This window comes from Melozone crissalis, unplaced genomic scaffold, assembly GCF_028551555.1.
Source record: "Melozone crissalis strain CALT ecotype California unplaced genomic scaffold, PUWL_Pcris_2 ptg000029l_1, whole genome shotgun sequence".
Lineage (NCBI taxonomy): Eukaryota > Metazoa > Chordata > Aves > Passeriformes > Passerellidae > Melozone > Melozone crissalis.
In genome coordinates this window covers 19,132,336-19,152,065 of record NW_026535807.1, presented here as the reverse complement: position 1 = coordinate 19,152,065, position 19,730 = coordinate 19,132,336, and the positions used below count along the sequence as shown (strand labels likewise).

At 46.4% G+C, this 19,730-nt stretch overlaps 1 protein-coding gene and 1 pseudogene across 4 annotated transcripts; both read right to left on the bottom strand.

The window, feature by feature from the left end:
- Positions 1 to 288: 288 nt before the first annotated feature.
- On the bottom strand, positions 289 to 9,177 carry CNBP (CCHC-type zinc finger nucleic acid binding protein). 4 transcript variants are annotated; one of them, XM_054281091.1, is made up of 5 exons: positions 9,061 to 9,177; positions 2,906 to 3,025; positions 2,549 to 2,644; positions 2,195 to 2,393; positions 289 to 1,352 (listed from the first exon to the last, which is right to left on the bottom strand). In XM_054281091.1, the coding sequence occupies exons 2-5, from the start codon at positions 3,006 to 3,008 to the stop codon at positions 1,235 to 1,237; spliced, it is 516 nt and encodes a 171-aa protein (XP_054137066.1). In that variant the 5' UTR covers positions 3,009 to 3,025; positions 9,061 to 9,177; the 3' UTR covers positions 289 to 1,234. The 4 variants fall into 4 exon arrangements, with proteins under 4 accessions (XP_054137066.1, XP_054137064.1, XP_054137068.1 ...); XM_054281089.1 differs by having other exon boundaries at positions 2,195 to 2,397; positions 2,550 to 2,644; XM_054281093.1 differs by having other exon boundaries at positions 2,549 to 2,641.
- Positions 9,178 to 16,652: 7,475 nt separating this feature from the next.
- LOC128939633 (protein BUD31 homolog) lies at positions 16,653 to 18,251 on the bottom strand (annotated as a pseudogene).
- Positions 18,252 to 19,730: the final 1,479 nt, after the last annotated feature.

Genomic DNA, 19,730 nt, shown 5'->3' with positions numbered 1-19,730 from the left:
AGAGCCTCTTTATCAGCTCCTTTCTGGTCACTGAGCCCTGTGAACCAGCACAGGGACAGGGCAGGTGCAGAGGCTTTAGGTTCTCAGTGCCACTGTGGCAGCTCAAACACCACTCTGACCTACTCAGAGTTTGGAACTGCACCTCCAGCAACCCCTCCTTCAGTGGTTTATCCATTAAATGCTTCAAGTGCCTCAGCACAGATGAATTCAGCCCCCATCCAGCCCCACTCCCATGAACATGTGCAGACAGGACCTCAACATGAGACAGCAGAAAAGAAAAGGCCAAGCTGAACCTCCACATACCCCTTTTAATATGTTGTTTTGCACTGTGTACAGGAAAACCAAAAATAAACAAAAGGAACTTTAGCCAAACTCCCCTTCCTCCTCCAGCTTTATTGATAGTTAAAATTACATTTTCTATGTTCTAGGACTTCAATTGCTCTTACCATCTTACTTTAAAAACCGATTACAAGCAAATGAAACTCAGTTGTCTAAGTGATATAGTATACAAAAATAACATCTTGATTTCTGTGAAAATGCATTTATTTGCAACTCCTGAATAGCTCCAAATTGTTTATGCTATGAGCACTGATGTCTGGGTTTCAGATTGACTTTGAGATATTTATTCAAAAGCTTCCCATTGCGTTCTGTATCTCCAACATTAACATTCACTGACTGAATTACTGTTACTTTTAGATTTATTTCAGATTTCTCTCTCTCTCTCATGGCCATTAACAGGCATGTGCATCTTGTTTGTTTACTCCCACTCAGCTACATGCTCTAGGTAGGGCCTGATGCAGATATCACTTGGTGTTAACAGCTACTGAGGTCAGACAATCCAAGGCCATTGTAATAAAATAAAAGTTATGAGGAAGTTCAGACACTTCCAGAATTTCATTCCTCCTGCATAGGATCACTTCCCTGTAACCCAGAGAGGGTTTTTGCTGGTCTGACTCAACTCTTCCCACTCATCAATCCCTATTCACCAGTGGCACGGAAAGGGGGTTCTTTAACAAAGCATTATACATAACACCTCTACCAAACTAAACATAAACATTTTTGTAGTTAAATGCAGAAAGTTGATTTTTCCACCCCTTTCCTCCTTTTACACGGCAAGTAAAGCTCACTGGCCTGGGAGTAGCCTCTATCTGCCAACCTTTGGCCAGTGAAGAGGATTCAGAGAAAAATAATACAACCATCAATCAGAAAAAGGAGGGGCGACAAAGGAAAATAATTAGGCTGTAGCTTCAATTGTGCATTCCCGTGCAAGGTGCCCTGACTCGCCGCAGCGGTAGCAGTTGACTTCGCTGGTCTTGCTGCAGTTGATGGCTACATGGCCAGTTTCACCACACCTGCAAAAGCAAAGGTTCTGTCAGAGCAGCCACAATACCCACAGGAGCAATCCTGCTCTGCCCAGGACATTGTCTACTTCAGCTTCATGCAAGCCTAGTCCTGCATTCAGGGCTTCTGTTCCAGAACTCTCTGACATGAAGCAAATTGTCCTCAGCAGAGCCATCAACTGCTCCCAAATGATCAACTCCCATTAATCAATCACTGGATGTGCCACAATCACTGCACATCAGCTTGGTGTGTTGGTAGGCTTTTTCCCCAGTGGTGTCCTGGGTTTTGCCTGTTCCCAACGCTTATGCTTGCAGTTTAGCCTTGCTTTGAGAATAATTAGTTTTAACTTAAATACACCATGTTCTCTCTCCTTCCTCCACAGAAGGGAATGTTGGTGGGGGTGAAGAATACTGCTCTCAGGAACTTGCTGTTTCTGGTATATGCTGCATTCAAAAACCAAACACTGAAGAAGATGGCATTTCAAACCCATTTAACACCCACTTCAATTCACTGTTCCCATAAGCAAAGCATCCTCAGTGTGCTCCTGCAGGGGCTGGCTGTGCCAGTCAGCTGGGCAGTACAGCTGGGGTTTGTCAGCTCTGGCAGAAGACACAGGGTGCCTGCCTCTGCTACAGCCAAGTGCCTCCTGCCACCTTCTGCAAAAGGACTCAACCCTTTCTGCACAGCTCCAGTGACTGAGCACCTGCACGGGGTGGCCATCTAGAGATACAGCATGGAATCTGTACTCCACCTTGCTAACAGGTGTTTAAGCCTTAGCTCCGAACAACAGTGGGACACAGAACACATCCAGCACAAGAGGTGCATCCCACAGCTGCCTCCTGTCAGTCCTTACCTATAGCATTTCACTTTGGTGCAGTCTTTTTGAATGTGCCCAAACTCTCCACAAGAATAGCACTTCTGCTCGTCTGCGTGGTCGCAGTCGCGGGCCAGGTGGCCGGGCTTGCCACAGTTGTAGCAGCACTGCTCCCTCTCCCTCTTGGGCTCCTTGCAGTCCTTCGCAATGTGGCCACCTCTACCGCAGTTATAGCAGGCTTCCACAATAAGAAAAACATACCAAACAAGACTATAAAACCTTGGTAGCACGAGGGGCAGCGTGCTGTGAACAGGGGGAAGCCCAGCACCCTTCTCCTCAGCCCCAGAGCCCTGCCTGTGGCACTGAAGAGGTGGAATATTTAGTGATACTTACCATCCTCCTGAAGGTCACAGTCCTTGGCAAGATGGCCAGACTCACCACAGCGGTAACAGATATCCGGCAGAGACGAGGACATGAACTGGAAGCCTGCTTGAAAAGGGTAAAAGAAAATGAATAGAAGTAAGTATTACATTCAGAATACTTTTAAGAATCAATCACAAACTGAATTGACAAGTTTGCTTCACTCTCAGAGCCCCCAGCCAAACTCTTAGATAGAGGCAAGTTTCCCTGGTTATTATTACCAATCAGATTCTGAGCCTCTTCACTGGGGTCTGGCAGAGGCTGGCACTGCACAGAGCAGCAGCTGGAGCTCTGCTGTGCACAGAAACAGAGCCCAGCCCCTGCACTCACCTCTGCCACGGCTCCTCATGCCACGGCCACGGCCCATCCCAGTGGGGCACTCCCGGGCCCAGTGCCCAGTACGGCCACACTTGAAGCACTCGTTGCTGCTCATGGCTGCAGATCACCTGTCTGAACAAGAAGGACATTTCTGAGCACCTCCTGCTCCCCTAGCCCAAGGCTACATTCAAATGAGACATTCAGAGGCTTCCCAGCCCCTCAGCAAAGGCACTGCAAACCATACAGGACTCCCAGCTAAGTCAGTACTTTCCTGTACAGTATCGGATCATGACCACTGAAACCACCGCAGAGGATACAAGTTTGCCTCCACTCTGCTTTGACTAAGACAGCTTTGAACAGACAATTTGCTAGGTAACTTTTCCTCTAAGTATTTTGTAGCCAACCTTTACTGCAAGAAATTCCAAAATGTTCAGAGAGAGGGAAAAAGAGAAGGAAATCCCTTTAACTATTGTAGTAGCAGCCTTAATATCATAATCCCTTTCAGTAAAGCACCTTCTTACTTGTTGCTCAGAGTTAAAACTCAAAAGTCAGAAACTTAATCTCTACAAGTTATTTCCTCTTGGTAGTTGTTACATTTTCTCGTGAAGGATCTGCCTGGCAGCTACTACCTTTACTGACTGGAAGCCAAGAACAGGCAATATTACACCAAAAGTGTTCAAAAGCCCTTTAGCTTCACATTTGAAGACTTTAGGTCTTTTCTGACCTAAACAGCAGTTGAACTCTGAAAAGCAAAACTACAACTTGTAATTAACCTTTAGCTCAGGATGCATATTCCAATCCAGGTATACACGAAAGAAAATGTTTTAAGATGTTAAGATAACAGATAACTATGGAGAAGGCTAACTGGGCAAAACATCCCTAGAATGCTCTGAAGCATCAGACAGGCACTTCAATACTGCATGAGCAGAGCCTGCACAGCCCCCAGTGGACAGGGCAGGTCCCAGACTGTGCTCACACTGCCTCACCTCCCCTGAGCTGCAGGACACTCACACAACACCTCCAGAGCCAGAAGAGAACAAGGAAGTTACCCATTTAAACTCTTTTTAAAACGTGCTTGAAGACAAGTTTAAAGTACACTGGTTTAAAAATATGCATGTCAAGCTTTGTTTTGATGAAGTCTCCTGAAGTTTTAATACCTCACATACCCTCTCCCTACTCTTTATTCTTTACCCAACAGAAGCAGAATCATTATCTGGCATCTTTCACAGTTTACCTGCTTTCCCTTCAAGGCAATCCCCCTGTAACCCTGCAGTTTATTCATGGTACAGAATGATTCCCCTCCTCCCAGACCTCCAGCATCCCAGATTACAGGAACTCCCACAAGCTGAGTCTTGAAGAAAGCCACTACAGGAGCTTTCTTCACTCCAGCAGGAACCAGAATTAGCTCCTAAATATAGAGTCAGCATCTAAACATGAATTGACATTTGGCTTTTTCCAAAGTACCTCAATGTTTCACAAATTTGGTGTGGCTTTTTATCCACTACTCCCTCTAAACAGTTTCTCTCTCTGATGGTCCTCTGCACAGGAATGGTTATTCCAACCACAGTAAAAGGTTAAGAATTTAAAATACAAGAGGTCCACACTCTAGCATGTCATCTCTGTAACCCCACATCTAACTTCCAGCTGGACCAGATGATGGATTTTGCCTTCAAAATGAGAGATGGCCAGGTTAGGGTTAGGAGTGAAAAGCTGCAAGACCACAGACACATCTACACAAAGTTAAAACTGGTTGTTGGAGCACTTAAGAGATTCACTCGATTTCACACACAACTCAGCGTTCAGAATTCCAGCGCCCCCTGAGGGCAGCCCGGCTGAGCCCTGCCCGTGTGCTGGCAGCAGCTGGCACTCCCCGGCCATTGTTTATCCCTGCTTGCATAGCAACCGTGTTGACACTGCAGAACGGGAAAACACAGCACGGCCAACTGCAGGAGCGGGGCTCGGGCACACGGCGATGCTGCTGCTCATCTGCAACAGGGCCAAAATGGGGTCTCTGAATTTTTAATATATAGATCCTTCACTTCATTACAACTCTTTTTAACAGTCCTCACATTAAAGCATTACCAAATTGCAACACAAAATCTATTAAAAAGAGCAAAACAGTAGGCATCGGCTGTAAGAGACCTGCAGCACAAGTGAAGAGGCTTCACTCCCAAGCACGAAGCCAAGATCCCAGCAGGAGGGGACAGGACTGGGAGCTGCTGGCAGTGCCCCACAGGAAGCACTGACAGACCCAGCCAGGTTAACACAGGGCAAAAGATAAATGCGTGACAGGTGAGCCAGAGTGCTCCAGATACACTCTGGGGAGCTTTCACACCGAGATTAATGGCAGCCTACAGCCAGTCTGTCCTTCTGCCAGTGCAGGTCAGCAGTGCAGGGACAAGAGCTCACTCCTCACTGCCCCAAAGGAATGTCAATACACAAGTTCTACATCTGATTCAGAGCTTTTTCCCTTTTTAACTGCCCCTTCAAAGGGAAAACCTCAAGTTTCTCTGTCTCTGCTATACAGCAAATTGGTAAAGATTACACAAACTGAAGCAGAAATCTAAAGCCAAACTCCAGTCTCTGTGCAAGGATCCCTCCAGCCTGAGATTCATTTAAACACCTCTATCTTCAGAGCCCCTCTGCCCACCCTGAGCTCGCAGCAGTGCAAGGTTACAGCTGCCATACAAATGTGATTACAGACGTGCTGCTTCATCCTCAGAGCCCTTAAACACATCCAAAGGGTTTGCCTGCAGTTTCTCTCCACTGTATTTCCATGTTAAACTTCTGCATCCTCCTGTAAAGGGTCTGGAACTGCAAATGGATTTACCAGTGAGAGGTGGCTGCAGCTGACACTGCATTTATCTGCCTGCATCCAACCAAGCCTCACACAGGACAGAACTGCCCAGCAGTGTGAACTGCAGTGATTCAGTTTTCAGAGAAAGCCAAGAGCCACCTTCAAGGAGCAGCATCCAGAAAAGGCTGGTTCAGAAGACAAGCCCTTAAATGGAGAGCCTCCAAGCACTCTGGACACCATTACAGTTTTCAGTTACTTCCAAGAGAAAAAAATGAGCACAGTAAAACCACCCAAGTTCAAACACTTCTCTGTTAGTCAATACCCCTCCATTTTGTCATCACAGGCAAGTTTCCAGCAGTTCCTTTTCTCTATCAAGGCCACCTTAAGTAAGCCTTCTGTAAGAGAGCTACCTAAGTCTTCTTGGAAAGTTTTCAGTCCCAGCTCTCACTGTTTAGCAGAGCTCAGATGTGTTACACAAAGCAGCCTGTCCTGTCTGTCCATGTGTCATCGTCCCCTCCCTTCTTACATAGCAGAACCAGATTTTTACCTCACCAAGGCAGGAAAAGTGGTAATGGAAAAGAAATTACAACTTCAGCCTCATCTGGTATTTCTGAGACAGGTCAAATACAGCAAGGCACTGCCTCCTGGATTAGCTCCCAAAACTCCTGCAGAAACTCAGGTCTAGTTGTGCTTTCTCATCTCAAACCTTGCCTTTCTAGAGAAGGCAGAAAGCAGTTATTTAACTCCTCCTAAAGGCCTCTGAAACTGCAGCTGGAAGCTGAAACATTATTAAGAGTGAATTTTAGACCTTGTTCTGTGTGGTGGCCATACAGCGACTGATGACAGAGATCCCTGTGGCACCACAGCACTTTCCTAGGACACAGCTGAAGTTTTTCAGTGCAACTTGAGCACCAAACTTTAAGGTGGGAGTTTCTTGATGATTCTCCTAGATGCAGGAGACACCTCAGACACAAGAAGTTTCCTGTCTCATACTCTGTTTTTCTGTGGCTTTGCAGTTAATACATATTCAAGACTCTCAGAACAGGAGAGGTGCTATCAATCTCCAGCCTTCAAGCACGAGATTCAGCAATATTCAGCTCTGTTTTAGCAGCCCCTTTAGACCTGATGATGTAAAACTGCCACTGTAACACTCCTCATTTATATGGCTTTTAACCTAGATGCCCTCCAAAGAAGTTGTTTTAACAAACTAAAATACAACTAACTTGGGCTCCTGATAGTGAAAAGGAAGCTGAGCTGCACCTCTGGGATTACTCAGGATCCAACAGAACAGGGGCAGTTCTCTTAACTCTACTTCAGTGCCTCGTGTGCCCTACAAACAGCGCCTGCAATCAGCAGGATTTCCCTCCTTCAGTCACAGCAGAGCAGAGAGAGCCCCTGCTCCAGCACAGGCACCCTTGGGAAATCAGCAGGGCCCTCCCAGGCTGCTGTGAGCAACCCAGAGCACCACACCTGAGCTGGGCAAGGCAGAGCCCCGGTGATGAAACCCCGAGGTGACAGGAAGCACAGCCCTGCTGTCCTCTGGAGCACTGAACAGGCAGAAAGGCCTGCTAATAATCATACACCAGCATTTTGTTTCAAAGGAGAAGTCAAAGCATTACTCATTTTACAAGAAATGCCACCTGGGAGTTTTTATTTCCCAAGCAACACGTTGTAAAAATTCCTGGACACATCACTGTGACCAAAGGCACTCGTAGTTAGCAGTTTATTTCCACACTGTAACCTGAAAAGCTGCTACAGCAAAGTTAGTGGTGCTCCTGTCTCCCTCTTCTGCTCTCACTAAAACAAGATACAAAATTAAGTATTCTAATCAGTAGGTAACAACACCCCAATTCTGAACTACACTAAAATTCAAGGAAACCTGCCGATGTGAAAAGCTAATCCCTCTGCTCCATTCAGGACCTCTCAGTTCATTTCACAGCCAGGCTGAGCCAGGACTGCCGAACATTAACTCAGACACAAGAGGGGACAGAAAGCAGGCCAAAAGGACATGATGACTCCACTTAGACAAGTAATTCTGAGATATCTCTGTTGACACAAACAAGAAAGAGAACAAAAGTTCATCAAGGAGTGACTCACTAGCACTTTCTGCCTATCCATACTAGTTAATATGGAAAGGGCTAGACCCTATTGAACAAATATGCACATTTTACAATCTTCTCCTCTAATTTTTATGTCTATCTGTATGAAATTTTAAATTTAAACACCACGAGCAACATGTGAGACTTTAAACATAACATCCAGCCCACACATTAACAAAGTTAGTTGAAATGGCAGGTTAAACCTGTAACTCTCAGGACTGCTGCACAGCTCTAGTGAACTTATTCAACCTTTTCCCTTTGAGGACGGATGCAGGATTGCTACTCCAGGCAAGTGTGCACTGAAAAAGGAAACGCGGGCTGGGCAACCCCAATGCAGCGTGGCGATGGGATCACGTTGAGCGCACACAGGAAACCAGAACTCACTATTAAATTTAATAAACGCTGTGACAATGCCGGCTCCTCAATGACTAACAGCGGTTACTTGAGAACCACGCCAGACAGGAACTCGAATGAAAGGCCGCCCCGCAGCCCGCGATCTGCAGATGGCACGGACTATTTTTCCTATCCATTTATAGGTCACATTTGGATTTAGAGCAGGCCACCATCCGTGCCTGTGGCAGGAGCGAACAGTTGCGACACCTCGACCCTCCGCTCTCCGGCAGCGCCCCACACGTGGGCAACCACGTGGTGCGCGGGCCGCGGCCCCGCCGACGGGACTTCAGCGGGGATTCAAAATTAAATAATAAAAAAAAAAGAAAAATAACAATTTAGCGAAAAAAATATTTCATTCCAGCCGTTCTCCGCAGCCCCCAAACTCACAGGACGATCTTTATCCCAAACTCGCTGGCTCACGGGCGGCCCGGCCGGGCCCCTCTCCCCACGGCCAGGCGGCCACGTGCAGCGCTGCCCCGGCCCCGCCGCCCGCCACCCCCGGCTCCCACACCGAGCGTGAGGCGCCTGCGGGCCGCGCCCGGGCCGAGCGGAGCGGCTCCCCCCGCGCCCAGCGCCCCGGCCTCCCTCCCCCGAGCGGCGCAGGCTCCCTGGGCGCTCCCGGAACCCAGACCTGACTCACCCGCCGCCGCCCGCCGCCCTCTCCCGGCCCGCGGCCCTCACGGCTCTAGCGGCCCTCACGGCCTGCCCGGTGCGCCGCAGGGCCGGGAATGGCGCCGGCGCCCGCCCGGCCGGACTTTCCCGCGCGCTAGGCCGGAGTGCGCCAGCGCCGTCCCGCGCGGTGCTCTCGCTGCCGCCTCGGGGCCCCGCGGGACCCCCGGGTGCTCCCCTGCGGTTCCCTCGCGGCCCCCTGGCGGTACCTGCGGTCCGGTTCCCCGCGGCCGCGGCCCCCGCACGACTCAGCTCCGCTCGCCCGCTCGGCCCCACCGGTCCCGCTGCCTGCGCCACACGCGGTGTGCACACGGCCCGTCGGCTCACCCCGCCCCGCCGCTGTGCGCACGGCTCGCCGGAGCCCGCTCGGCCAATGGGAGCAGAGCGGCGCTGCGGAGCGGCCAATGGGAGCGGCGGACGGGGACACCCAACCGTGGCGGCCGGAGGGTGGGCGGGGCGTGCCTCCCGCGCGCTGGCCGGGGGCGGGCGGGGAGGGCATGGCGGCGCTCGGTGCGCGCTGTGTCCCCGTGACTCACCGTCCGCTTCTCCCCGCGCCGCGCACAGCGCAGCCCCGGCGCAGCGCAGCCCCGGCAGTGGCGGTGGCGCATACACTCAAGTAGCTGGCGGGAGCGTTGGAGCCCTTGCCCGTCTCACTCCCTGCCTGTCTGCCCGGTCTGGCCTAGTCACTCCGCTCCGCGCGGCGACTCCATGTTGTACCGGGGAGCCGCACCGATTCCCGTGCCGAGCCGGGCAGCCCAAGGCCTCCAGCGGGAAACCCCGCGCGCCCCAGCGAGACCTGCCCGACACTTGCCGCCTCCCCGTCCCCCGGCAGACTCCCCTAGCTGGGACTCCCTTAAACTTTCGTCCCGCTGCCCGGACACCGCCAGGCGCCGGTGCCGCGCTCGGCAGAGCCCGCGGGGCTGGAGGGGCCCTGGGGGGGGCGGCACGGGGCCGAGGGCAGCGGGCAGCGGGCAGCGGCCGCGTCCCGCCCTCAGCCGGCCCTCAGGCGCCGCCGCCATCTTGGCGGGGCGCGGGCGCCGCCGCGGCGCAGGAAATGGAGGATGCGGGGCCGGGAGGGCTCCGGGGCTCCCTCAGCGCTGAGGGCTCCGCTCGGGCCCCGCCACAGCCCAGACACTGCGGAGGAAAGTTCTTCGAGTCGCTGAGCAAGCTCAGAAGTAATGTTAGCGCTTAGTTCAGCGTTCTGAGGATGTTTTACATCAATCATCTCCCTTTTGCCGGGGAGCTTTATAAATTATTTTAGGCTAGTTATTGCCCCAAACTGCACTCCTGCGTGGATAGTGCATCAAGTACAACACACCAGCGTTACCCACAATTTGTCATCATTTTGTTTAAATGTCTTTTCCTTCCTGCTCGTCAGGTACAAGAAACCCCCACCGAGCCCCGGGCTCAGGAATGAAATGTGTGAGAGGCAGATCTGGAGACGCTTTGGATTGACCTTTCCTCAAACTGTAAATCTAATATTATAGCACTGTTAAGTTTCTTTAATTAGACTATGAGTAACAACGTGTGTCTCTTCCTCCCTGTTAAGTGCAGCTCATTTAAGATGGACTTGGGTCCATTTGTGTTTTGAGTGCTGTGTTTGCCTGTCTGAGTGGTCTGGTTTATAACATGCTGTATTTTCTACAGAACTAAGAACTAAACCCATCCCAAATTGTGAAAAGGGATGAGCCTCTCAGAAAACATCAGCATTGCCAGCGGGCTTTGAACTCTTAATAACATTTTCCCCAGTAAAGCATTTCTTCCCATTAATTACTTTCTAAATCTCTACTGTCATAGTCCTAGTCCAGCATAATTTTTGTGGCCTTTGGTTGCCTTGGATACATTACAATCCTGTTCACAAATAGTCCCACTTTTTGTTTCAATAGATCACTGCAGTTTTCAGGTGATAAAGGGAAGAAAAATATGTGTGGAGTTAAGGAAGTACTCAGAGTTTATAAACCATAATTTTTTTCACTGCATGAAAAAAACAAAGCAACAGATCAATGTCACAAAGGCTGAAGAAACAAATCATATATCATCTTTTTTTTTCATAAAATATTTACTTTTTTTGAAGCAATAAAATGTGGCTTCTCTCTGAGTCTTTGTAAGAGGATTCGGGAATTTCAGACTGACAAACCTCTTGTAATAAAACTTTTCTAACTTTTTCTTGTGTTTTGCTGGTTGTACTTCTGGGACTGTCCATGACCCCAGGAAACTCCAAGCTTAATCTTGGTGGCACCTGTAGAGTTACTGTCATAAAAAGTTTTTGTGATTATACAGCTGATAAATTGCCCTGAGCAAATCAAAACTCTTTATCTAAAAGAACTTCAAATCATCCCCTGGACTCTCCCTTAGCTGAAGTGGAACCAGGGTGCAGCAGTGAGTGGAAATGCTTTGCTCAAGAAGTGTTTCTGCTGGTGACACACCAATTAATCATCCTCCCTAAGTGCACTGCCTCACGTTCAGCTCCAGTGTTCTTACACAGGATATTTTTAGCTTGTTTCATTATAATGGAGGAAATTCTCCCCCAGCAGATAGTAAAAGAGTCTTTCAACAGCATTTAGTTTGTGTACTTGCCTCAAGAAGTAATTTGGCTTGCTGTATCTTCATAAAACTTGTAATTCTTGTTTTGCAAGTTTCTCTTTGATATTTAGGCCAGGGATAATCTTGCAGTTAGAGAACAAAAGTGAGGAGCATGGCATCTATTCCTGGCTCAGTGCTTCCTAGAGAAAACAAAGGAGACAACAAACAAGGTGGAAGCACAAAGCCTTTGCATTTCTTGCACACAAGGAAAATGCAATTTCATGTCAGGTCAGTGTGTGCCCCAGAAACCCCAAGGCTCCAGAGCAGTTTGTGAATAGCTGTGCTCAGAGGAGCTCCAGGCCCTCCCTGCTGAAGGCAGCCTGTTGTTTCAGCAATACATCTCTCCTAACACAGCCCTTGCAGGTATTGGACAAAGAGCCAGATCTTTTTAAGACCAAATAAAACAACAAATCCAAATTTGCAACCCATGTTGTTGCAGTTTTCCTCTGAGTGGTTGGAGCTGTGGGTAGAGAACTGGTGCAGTTGCTGGCTGATTCTTTTTCTTGAGAGTGTGTCTGTGCTAAATTAGCTATATGCAGTCTTCTAGGGCAAAATGAATCTGGTTGAGGAGAAGCAATCACACTGACTGATTCCAGATGCTTAGTTCATTTTGATTTGTTATAATTAGCTGATGAGATTTCCAATAATTTTTTATTTTGTGCATATAATAAGAGTGATGAGCTAGCTCATGACTGTTGCACTGATATCTACATTTAGAACCAGGCAAAAAGAACTTCCTTTGCTAACTGAGAGCTGCAGCTGCACAATCATCTTTCTGTTTCTCTAAAGAGATTGAAGTCAGTTATTCAGGATAAAAGGCCACAAGGTACATGGTACCAGGGGGCCCTGCAGCACAGGTTGGTGTCCCAGGAGAACAGGAAGGTAAAAGTGCAGGTAAAGTCACCATGAGGCCATCCCTGACATAACCAGTGTGGAGAAAGTGTCTCAACCAAATATCCTCTGAGGCACATTCTGTGACATGGCAGGAACATGCAAACCTCCCTGTGCTGTTGTGTTATTTTTTAAAACTCCCTATGGGATAACCTGCTGGCTGCCAGCTGCTTGGGATGCTGGTTTTACCCTGTGCCCACCTTCCTCCCAGGGGTCATTTCCTTTGGTCACAGGGACAGCTCAGCCTGAGCCCAATGAAGCTGTGAAGCAGGCAACACGTTAAATAAAAATCCCAGCAGCATTTGATGGTGTGTGTGGCACTGCAAATACCTCTGCTGAGGGTGGCTCTGACACCAAACAGCCCCAAATATTTTAGGATAACCTCCAAAACCTGGAGTGCCTGAGGCTCTGTGTTGTGAGAACCACAGAGATGTTTATGTGCACAGTGCTGGTGGAGTTCCGATGTCCCTCTAAAGTGGGAGGTTCCACTGAAGGGCAGGTTTGCTCATTCTGCTGCCTTTGTGAGCAGTGCCCCGCGGTTATCCCGGACAATGGAGGTGCCGGGATTGTCCCCAGAGTGCGGCTCTGTTATCAGCGGCTGCCCTCGGGTATCTGCCGGCTCTGTTATCAGTGGCCGCCCTCGGGCATCTGCCGCAGTCAATCTGCAGCCCCGACTCCTCCCTTGCTCCAAATGCTTTTCTCACTGCCCCAGCCACTTGCACGAGTGATTCCAAACTTTGAGTGTTACTGATGAGGAATCAGTGACCAACAATCTCTCTGCATTGTTCATTACAAATGCAGTAAAAAATATCTGTTATTAATTTAACATGATGGGACTCGATAAACCCAGGTGTTCCACGGTGTTCCTGACACCAGTTGAATGCCTGTGCCATTCTGTCTGCTCTGACAGGGCATCTCCTGAGCTGTGACTCCAGAGGAGGATCAGATCCCACAGCCAAACCTTCTCTTTGCTGGACAGTCCTACTGGGCTGAGTCAAATGGGTTTTGGATCCTCCACTTGAGATTCACAACCAGCCCACCTTGTATCAGTGAACATTTGACATTGAGCAACTTCATCTTGTTGAGGGGCCATCCCCCCATGACTGTTCCAGTTGTGAAAAATGCCTATTTTATGACTGGCTTTTTGCAAATATTAAAATGAATATTATATGTGTTGTGTTAGAAAGTAATACTGTAATAATTCTCTTAAGTATTGCGTTAAATATAGTTTTAGGTTAAAAAAAAAGTTAAAATAGAAACTATGCTATGTAAGATACTTGTTTTAAAGAAAGGACTCGCAGCGAGACAGCAGCCACAGGACACCTAAATCTTTCAGAGAAAAAGAATTTATTGCCCCAATATCAGCAGAAACTAACTTCTTCCTGCCTCAAAGGTGCTGTTAGGATTCAGAGGAAGAAGTTGATGATGACCAGACAGAATCCTGTGTTTGAATGGAATTTATGCATCATGTATGAGATGTATGAATATGCAACAGCTTATTGTTTTTAAGGGTTAATTCTCCATTAACGTGTGTCCTTTATCGGGCTAATGCTGCCCAGAAAATAGGTACCCAGATGTCTGTAACTCTTTGTTTCTGTTGTCTCGTATTGTCCTAATCCAAATTGTCCAAATTATTATCACTCTAATTGTATTAGTATTTTTATAACCATTTTATTACTATTAAACTTTTAAAATTTTAAAACCAAATGATTGGCACTTTTCACACAGTTAACTCTAGGAAGGAAAGAGAGCCTCAGGGAAAAAATAGTATGTCAAGAGGGCAGTGGCAGAGCAGAGACATCCAGGTGCTGGAACAGCTTTCCCAAGTTTTCCAGAGCTGGCAGCAGAGGACATGGCCTGGTCTAGGCTGACTTGACTGAAGAGGGTTCAAGGCAGAGCTGCTGTGTCCTCTCACACTGCTGTGGCTCCCAGCAGCAAGTTCCTAACCTAGTTTGGCTGCAGCAATGCTCAGCTGGGATCCAACGCTGAAATGAGCTCTTTATCTGCACTTGACCAGGCTCCAAGTGATTTCAGTAAGAGGAGGCTGAGTCAGGACTTGGCTATAGGTGGATCAGAGCCTTTGCAGTGTTTATTTATTAAATATCTCCCATCTGGTGTCCTGTTTGCAGCCTGCCAAAGCAAAAGGGATTCAAACCTTGCCCCCCCCCCAACATCTCATTACTGAAGGAATGAGTAGAACTTTTTTTCCCCTCTACATTATTCCTGGAATAAGCTGTCAAGCAAGCAGTTGAGTTGTTGCACCTTACCACAACTTTTGCCAAGAAAGATTTAGCAGCATGATAATTTAATGGAAAATATTATAGCCACATTCCTTTCAGACATAAATTCTCTGCAGAAAGGTAGATATCTAATGGGAAAAAATCTGTGTTAATATTACAGTGGTTTATCTGCTTTATTGTTTTTTCCAGTGAGGTGTTTCACCCAAAATAGTGCAAAGGATACAGGAGAGTGAGCTAAGTGAGGTTATCCCACCTTGGATTGAAATGTGGATATAAACCTGACAGCATCCTTTCAGCTGCATTTAATAATACATAGAAGTACAGAAATAATGATGAGAAATACTCCTTAAAAAGAGATGTTCACCTAAAGCTGTGCAAAGCCATGTTAGGGATAGGCCTGTCAGGAGGGAGCAGTGGGAGTAACTCACAGGAGAGGAGAAATTATCTAAGAAATGTAAGCATTGCCAGCAACAAAAAGATAACTGAATTCCATGGTAATTTCCACCAAGCAACAAACGAAAACAATTGGGCTCTACCAACAGAGATGACAAACAGCTCTGTAGTTCCTAGAATATTTGTACGTGCTAAAAATAAGCGTGGCTCACTTTAATTGCATGAGAAGCTACAAGCTGAGGATGAGTAAAAGGTCACAGAAAGGTGCTGGCTTGGAGGTAGAAAAGCACAGGGACAGGCATAGCACAGTTCACAGCTGTGACAATGGTGTGTGTGTGAGATATGCTGTAAATAGAGGTGCTTTCATTATGTTATCGGCTCAAAGTTGGAGCAATAATGCAGCTGAGGCAGTTTTAAAGGTTAAAAAATCCCCAGATACTGTGGGGTTCCCGAGCACTGCAAACAATCTGTGTTTGGAATTGTAAAGGTGAAAATTTACAGGTGAAAACTCCTGTCAGTTGCTCTCACTTTGACTCTTTTTATGTCAACTCCATAGAAATTAAATAGAAATGAAACCATTCTCTCCTCATAATTGTACCATCATATAATTTTTCAATGCTAAATTTGCAATGCTAATTGTTCTTACAATACAAAACAATTACAGTATTGTTTACAATTTTCAATGCTAGCCAAATACAAAAAGTCCTCAGCCTAAATGCTCTTGGAGAGTGACAACATCCTAAACACATGAGGCAGATTTTCCTCCTCAGTGCACACAGCTGGGTCTTGCTCTTCTTCTCTGGGATGTTCTCGAGTTGTTTTAAGGATTTCAGTCCCAGAAATGGACATTGCAAAACCTTACTGAGGTCTTGGGGTTTCACTGGCTTAAGCAAGACTTTTACTTAGGAAGGAACTATCTTCATTTCCTAGGCTTCTCCTCATTTACATGTGTAAAGTTTAACTTAGTGAACAGCTACCAAAGTCTTGAGTCTCAGAAAGGGATTTATTCATGAGCACATATGGCCTGCTATATAAATGCATAGTTCATAATTCATAAGAGGTGTGATCTTCGCTGTATAAATAAATAATTTTCTTCTGTTTTCCAGCTTTTTGAATTGATTACTTATAAAATCTTGTGGTGCATTCTTAGGGAATCTAGGAATAGCTCTCTCTGGCACATACACTTAACATTTTCACATAAACTCTGATTTGAGTGCAGAAGGGGCTTCCATTCAACCTTTCAGGATGCATTTGCCAGTGCTCTGTCACCTTCCAGGTACTTCCTTCTCATGCTAAATACCTCCAGTCCTACTGCTCAGTGTGAGGAGGGGCTATTTCTATTTTGTTATGTTGTACACAGCAGATTTTGCTTCCCCTGATGATTTTTCTTCCCAAGTGATCTCTGGAGTGGTTGGAAACTCAATTGCATGCTTTGTGTAACTTCAAAATTATTCAGTGCGAAACTCTTTTTTTTTTTTACCCCAGGAAGGCAGCCTTTATTTTAAAATAAATAGCTACACAAAACCCTTCTCCAAAGCACCCCTCATTTCTGCATGATCCAGGTGATCATGCTGCTGCTTTAGTTATTATACAGAAATATCCCATCACAGAAAGCAGCTGTAATTGCACTCACAGTCCATTGAGGAGGAGGATGTCCCTCAGAGTTCAGAAAACAGGTTTGATGGCAAAAGGTTTCACCCAGAGCAGCCTCTGCATGACAGTGAGTGCACTCAGTGATTCTGCCCTGAAAAACAAACATGAGGAGGATGTTAGAGCCAAGCACAGCCAGAGCAGCAGGCTCAGAGCTCCAGGCAGGGAATGGCTCTGGGTGAGAAGGGTTTCACAGTCTGGTGTTATTTCCCATACTTTTAACAACCTTAAATGGATGCCAAAGCTGACAGCAACTCCAGCACCAGGTGAACACCAGTTCTGCCAGCAGAGACAGTGATCAGGAAGAGCAGCACCACCTCTCTGCTGTCCCTGAGCTGGGAGAAGGAACAACTGCTGCAGAGGAGAGGAACAAGTGCAGAGTCACGACTTCCAGCTTGCTTTTGGGGACCCTGCAGCTGCAGCTGCTCCCAAAGTTCATGCCCCAAGTCTGGATGCAGCACGGGCAGCAGAGGCTCCCACAGCCCTGCTTCTTCCACTGGGCAGTCAGGTTTTTGTCTCCTCCCTGGTGCAGTACCCATATGTGGTATTTTCATGGACCCCCGATGAGGGGAGGAAAGATGATTTTGACTCCATGTTCTTAGCAGGCTAATTTATTATTTTATGTTACTATTATATAAAAGAATATATATTTTTATAAATTATATATTCTTTAAATTAAAATTAAATTCTAAATTATATATTCTCAGTATAAATTTGCTATACTAAAACTATACTAAAGAAAAGAGAAAGGATACAGACAGAAGGCTAGAAAGCTTCTGATCAAAACTTGTGACTCTTTCTCCAGAGTCCTACACATCTTGGTCCCTGATTGGCCAATGAATAAAAACAATTCACATGAAAGCAATGAAACAAGCACCTGTTGGTAAACAATGTCCAAACCTCATTCCAAAGCAGCAAAACACAGGAGAAGCAAACGAGATAATATTGTTTTCCTTTTCTCTGAGGCTTCTTTGTAGCCATGATATTTTCTGAAAAATCCTTTCCTTAGGATTTTTTCTCCTGAGAAGCTGGGAGGCCTCAGGAACAAAATGTAAACAATGATTGTCTGCTGCTGTGGAATGCAACAGGTGCATCTGTGATTGGTCTCGTGGTTGTTTCTAATTAATGGCCAATCACAGTCAGCTGGCTCAGACGCAGAGTCTGAGACAGAGCCTTTGTTATCATTCTTTCTTTCTCTATTCTTAGCCAGCCTTCTGATGAAATCCTTTCTTCTATTCTTTTAGTATAGTTTTAATATAAAATATATAATAAAATAATAAATCAAGCCTTCTGAAACATGGAGTCAGATCCTCATCTCTTCCCTCATCCTGGGACCCCTGCAAACACCACCACACTTCTCAGCTTCCCAGGAGAGAAATCCTGACTAAGGGATTTTTCAGAAAACATGATGGTGACACTCAGAGCTCTCTGCTGATTGCTTTCCTCATGTGGAAGGGACCAAAGATGTAACAGGTTTTCTGGTGGTGGAGCCTGAAGATGGGCCAGAGGGACTCCACTCTCCTCTTCCCTTCGTGTGGCTCCATCTCTGCTTCTCTCATCTCCTGACCCAGCTGGTCCAGCGTGGGCTCCATCAGCTCCCAGACATCCGGGGGATCCTTCCTGCTCCTCCTCACCTGGAGCATTGCCTCAGGAACTACAGGGCCAGAGGGCAAGGGGAGCTGCCAGCACCCCCTCAGAACCATGGCTGCTCCCCTCCTCTCCTCCCTAGATTATTTGCAGCAATTCATTTTGAGTTCTTAGCTAAGCCCTATAGCCTTGAATTTTATCTGCAGCGGTTCGTTAAAGTTTGGAAATAATTAGCTCACCAAAAAAAAATTTTGCTTCTGAAGCAGACAGAGTTGTTTTAATCGTGCACCTGGTTTATTGCCACAGCTCTAGGAATTTATATATCTAAAAGTGTTTGCAGTGAGTAATCTTTGATCTTCCATTATACCTGAATCTACATTACATAAACTTACAACAGATTTTTCACACCCTTTTTAATCCTTCCAGAAAAATCATTCTGTTCACAGATTGTCTGCAGATTTATTATTAATAAGATTAGGCAAAGTTAAGGTCCAATATTGTCAGATATTGGGTAGTTCTAAGATATGTTCTATTAATTTGATTAAGGATGAGTTATCTTCATGGAATTTTATCAGCCCTGCAGGGACACTCACTGGCCCATTAACACAAAATGTCTCCTGGAAGGAGGATGGGTTTGTGGGAGAGACAAAGAACATTCCCCCACCTGGTTTAACAGACAGTGATAGAATACAAACTTCTGGTTACATCTTGCACTGCAATCTAAGACAGTTAAATATTGCTTTTCTGCATTATAAGACATACAGTTGTTTTCTTTTAGAAATCAGACTACTCTGACTAAAACAGCTGCGATGAAACCCTGACAAACACCTGTTTGTGGATAAAGACCAGTGTGTTCACCCTTGGGTTTATTCTTTTTAAAGATTCTATTATTATTAAGGATTCTATTGCTCATTGCTCTCTCTGCTGTTTTGTCTTCATAGATGGCACAGAACAGTCAGTGATGATTCTCCATTATGGCTGTTGTTGGTTGTGAGCTGTTTAGTGGTTTTCTTTGTTTCATTTTGCTGTCACAGGTACTGTGACTGTTTAGAAAGGTGTTAGCTCAACTTCCTAAGGCAGTTACTGCTGATATATTGATTACATGAAGTGAATTTACTGGTTTTATAATAGGCATTATTCGTAAGATGTTATTACTGTATTTATAGCCAACTTCTTATATACTTTAACATCTCTTTGTGCAATTATCTAAAAGACTCGTGTCATTTCAGGATCCTTCTTTTTTGTTGTCTAGCTGCTTGTGCATCTCTTGGACCAGCTGAGCTCTCTGGCTGGTCCCTGCACTGGTTTGACCCAATGCTGTCTCACAATTTTAAGTATTTTTCAGAGTTCCAAGAAAAGATCACTGAACTTCATTGAAAGCCTCCTCTGAACTGCTGGTCTTGTGGCTTTCCCAGTTATTATTACAGAAGCACTCTAGCATTTTGCTGTGTTTGAAGCATCTCTGTCCTGATGGAAGCTTCAGAGGGATCCAGCTACTAGATATTTTGATTATTCTTTAACCGCAAGGCCTTCAC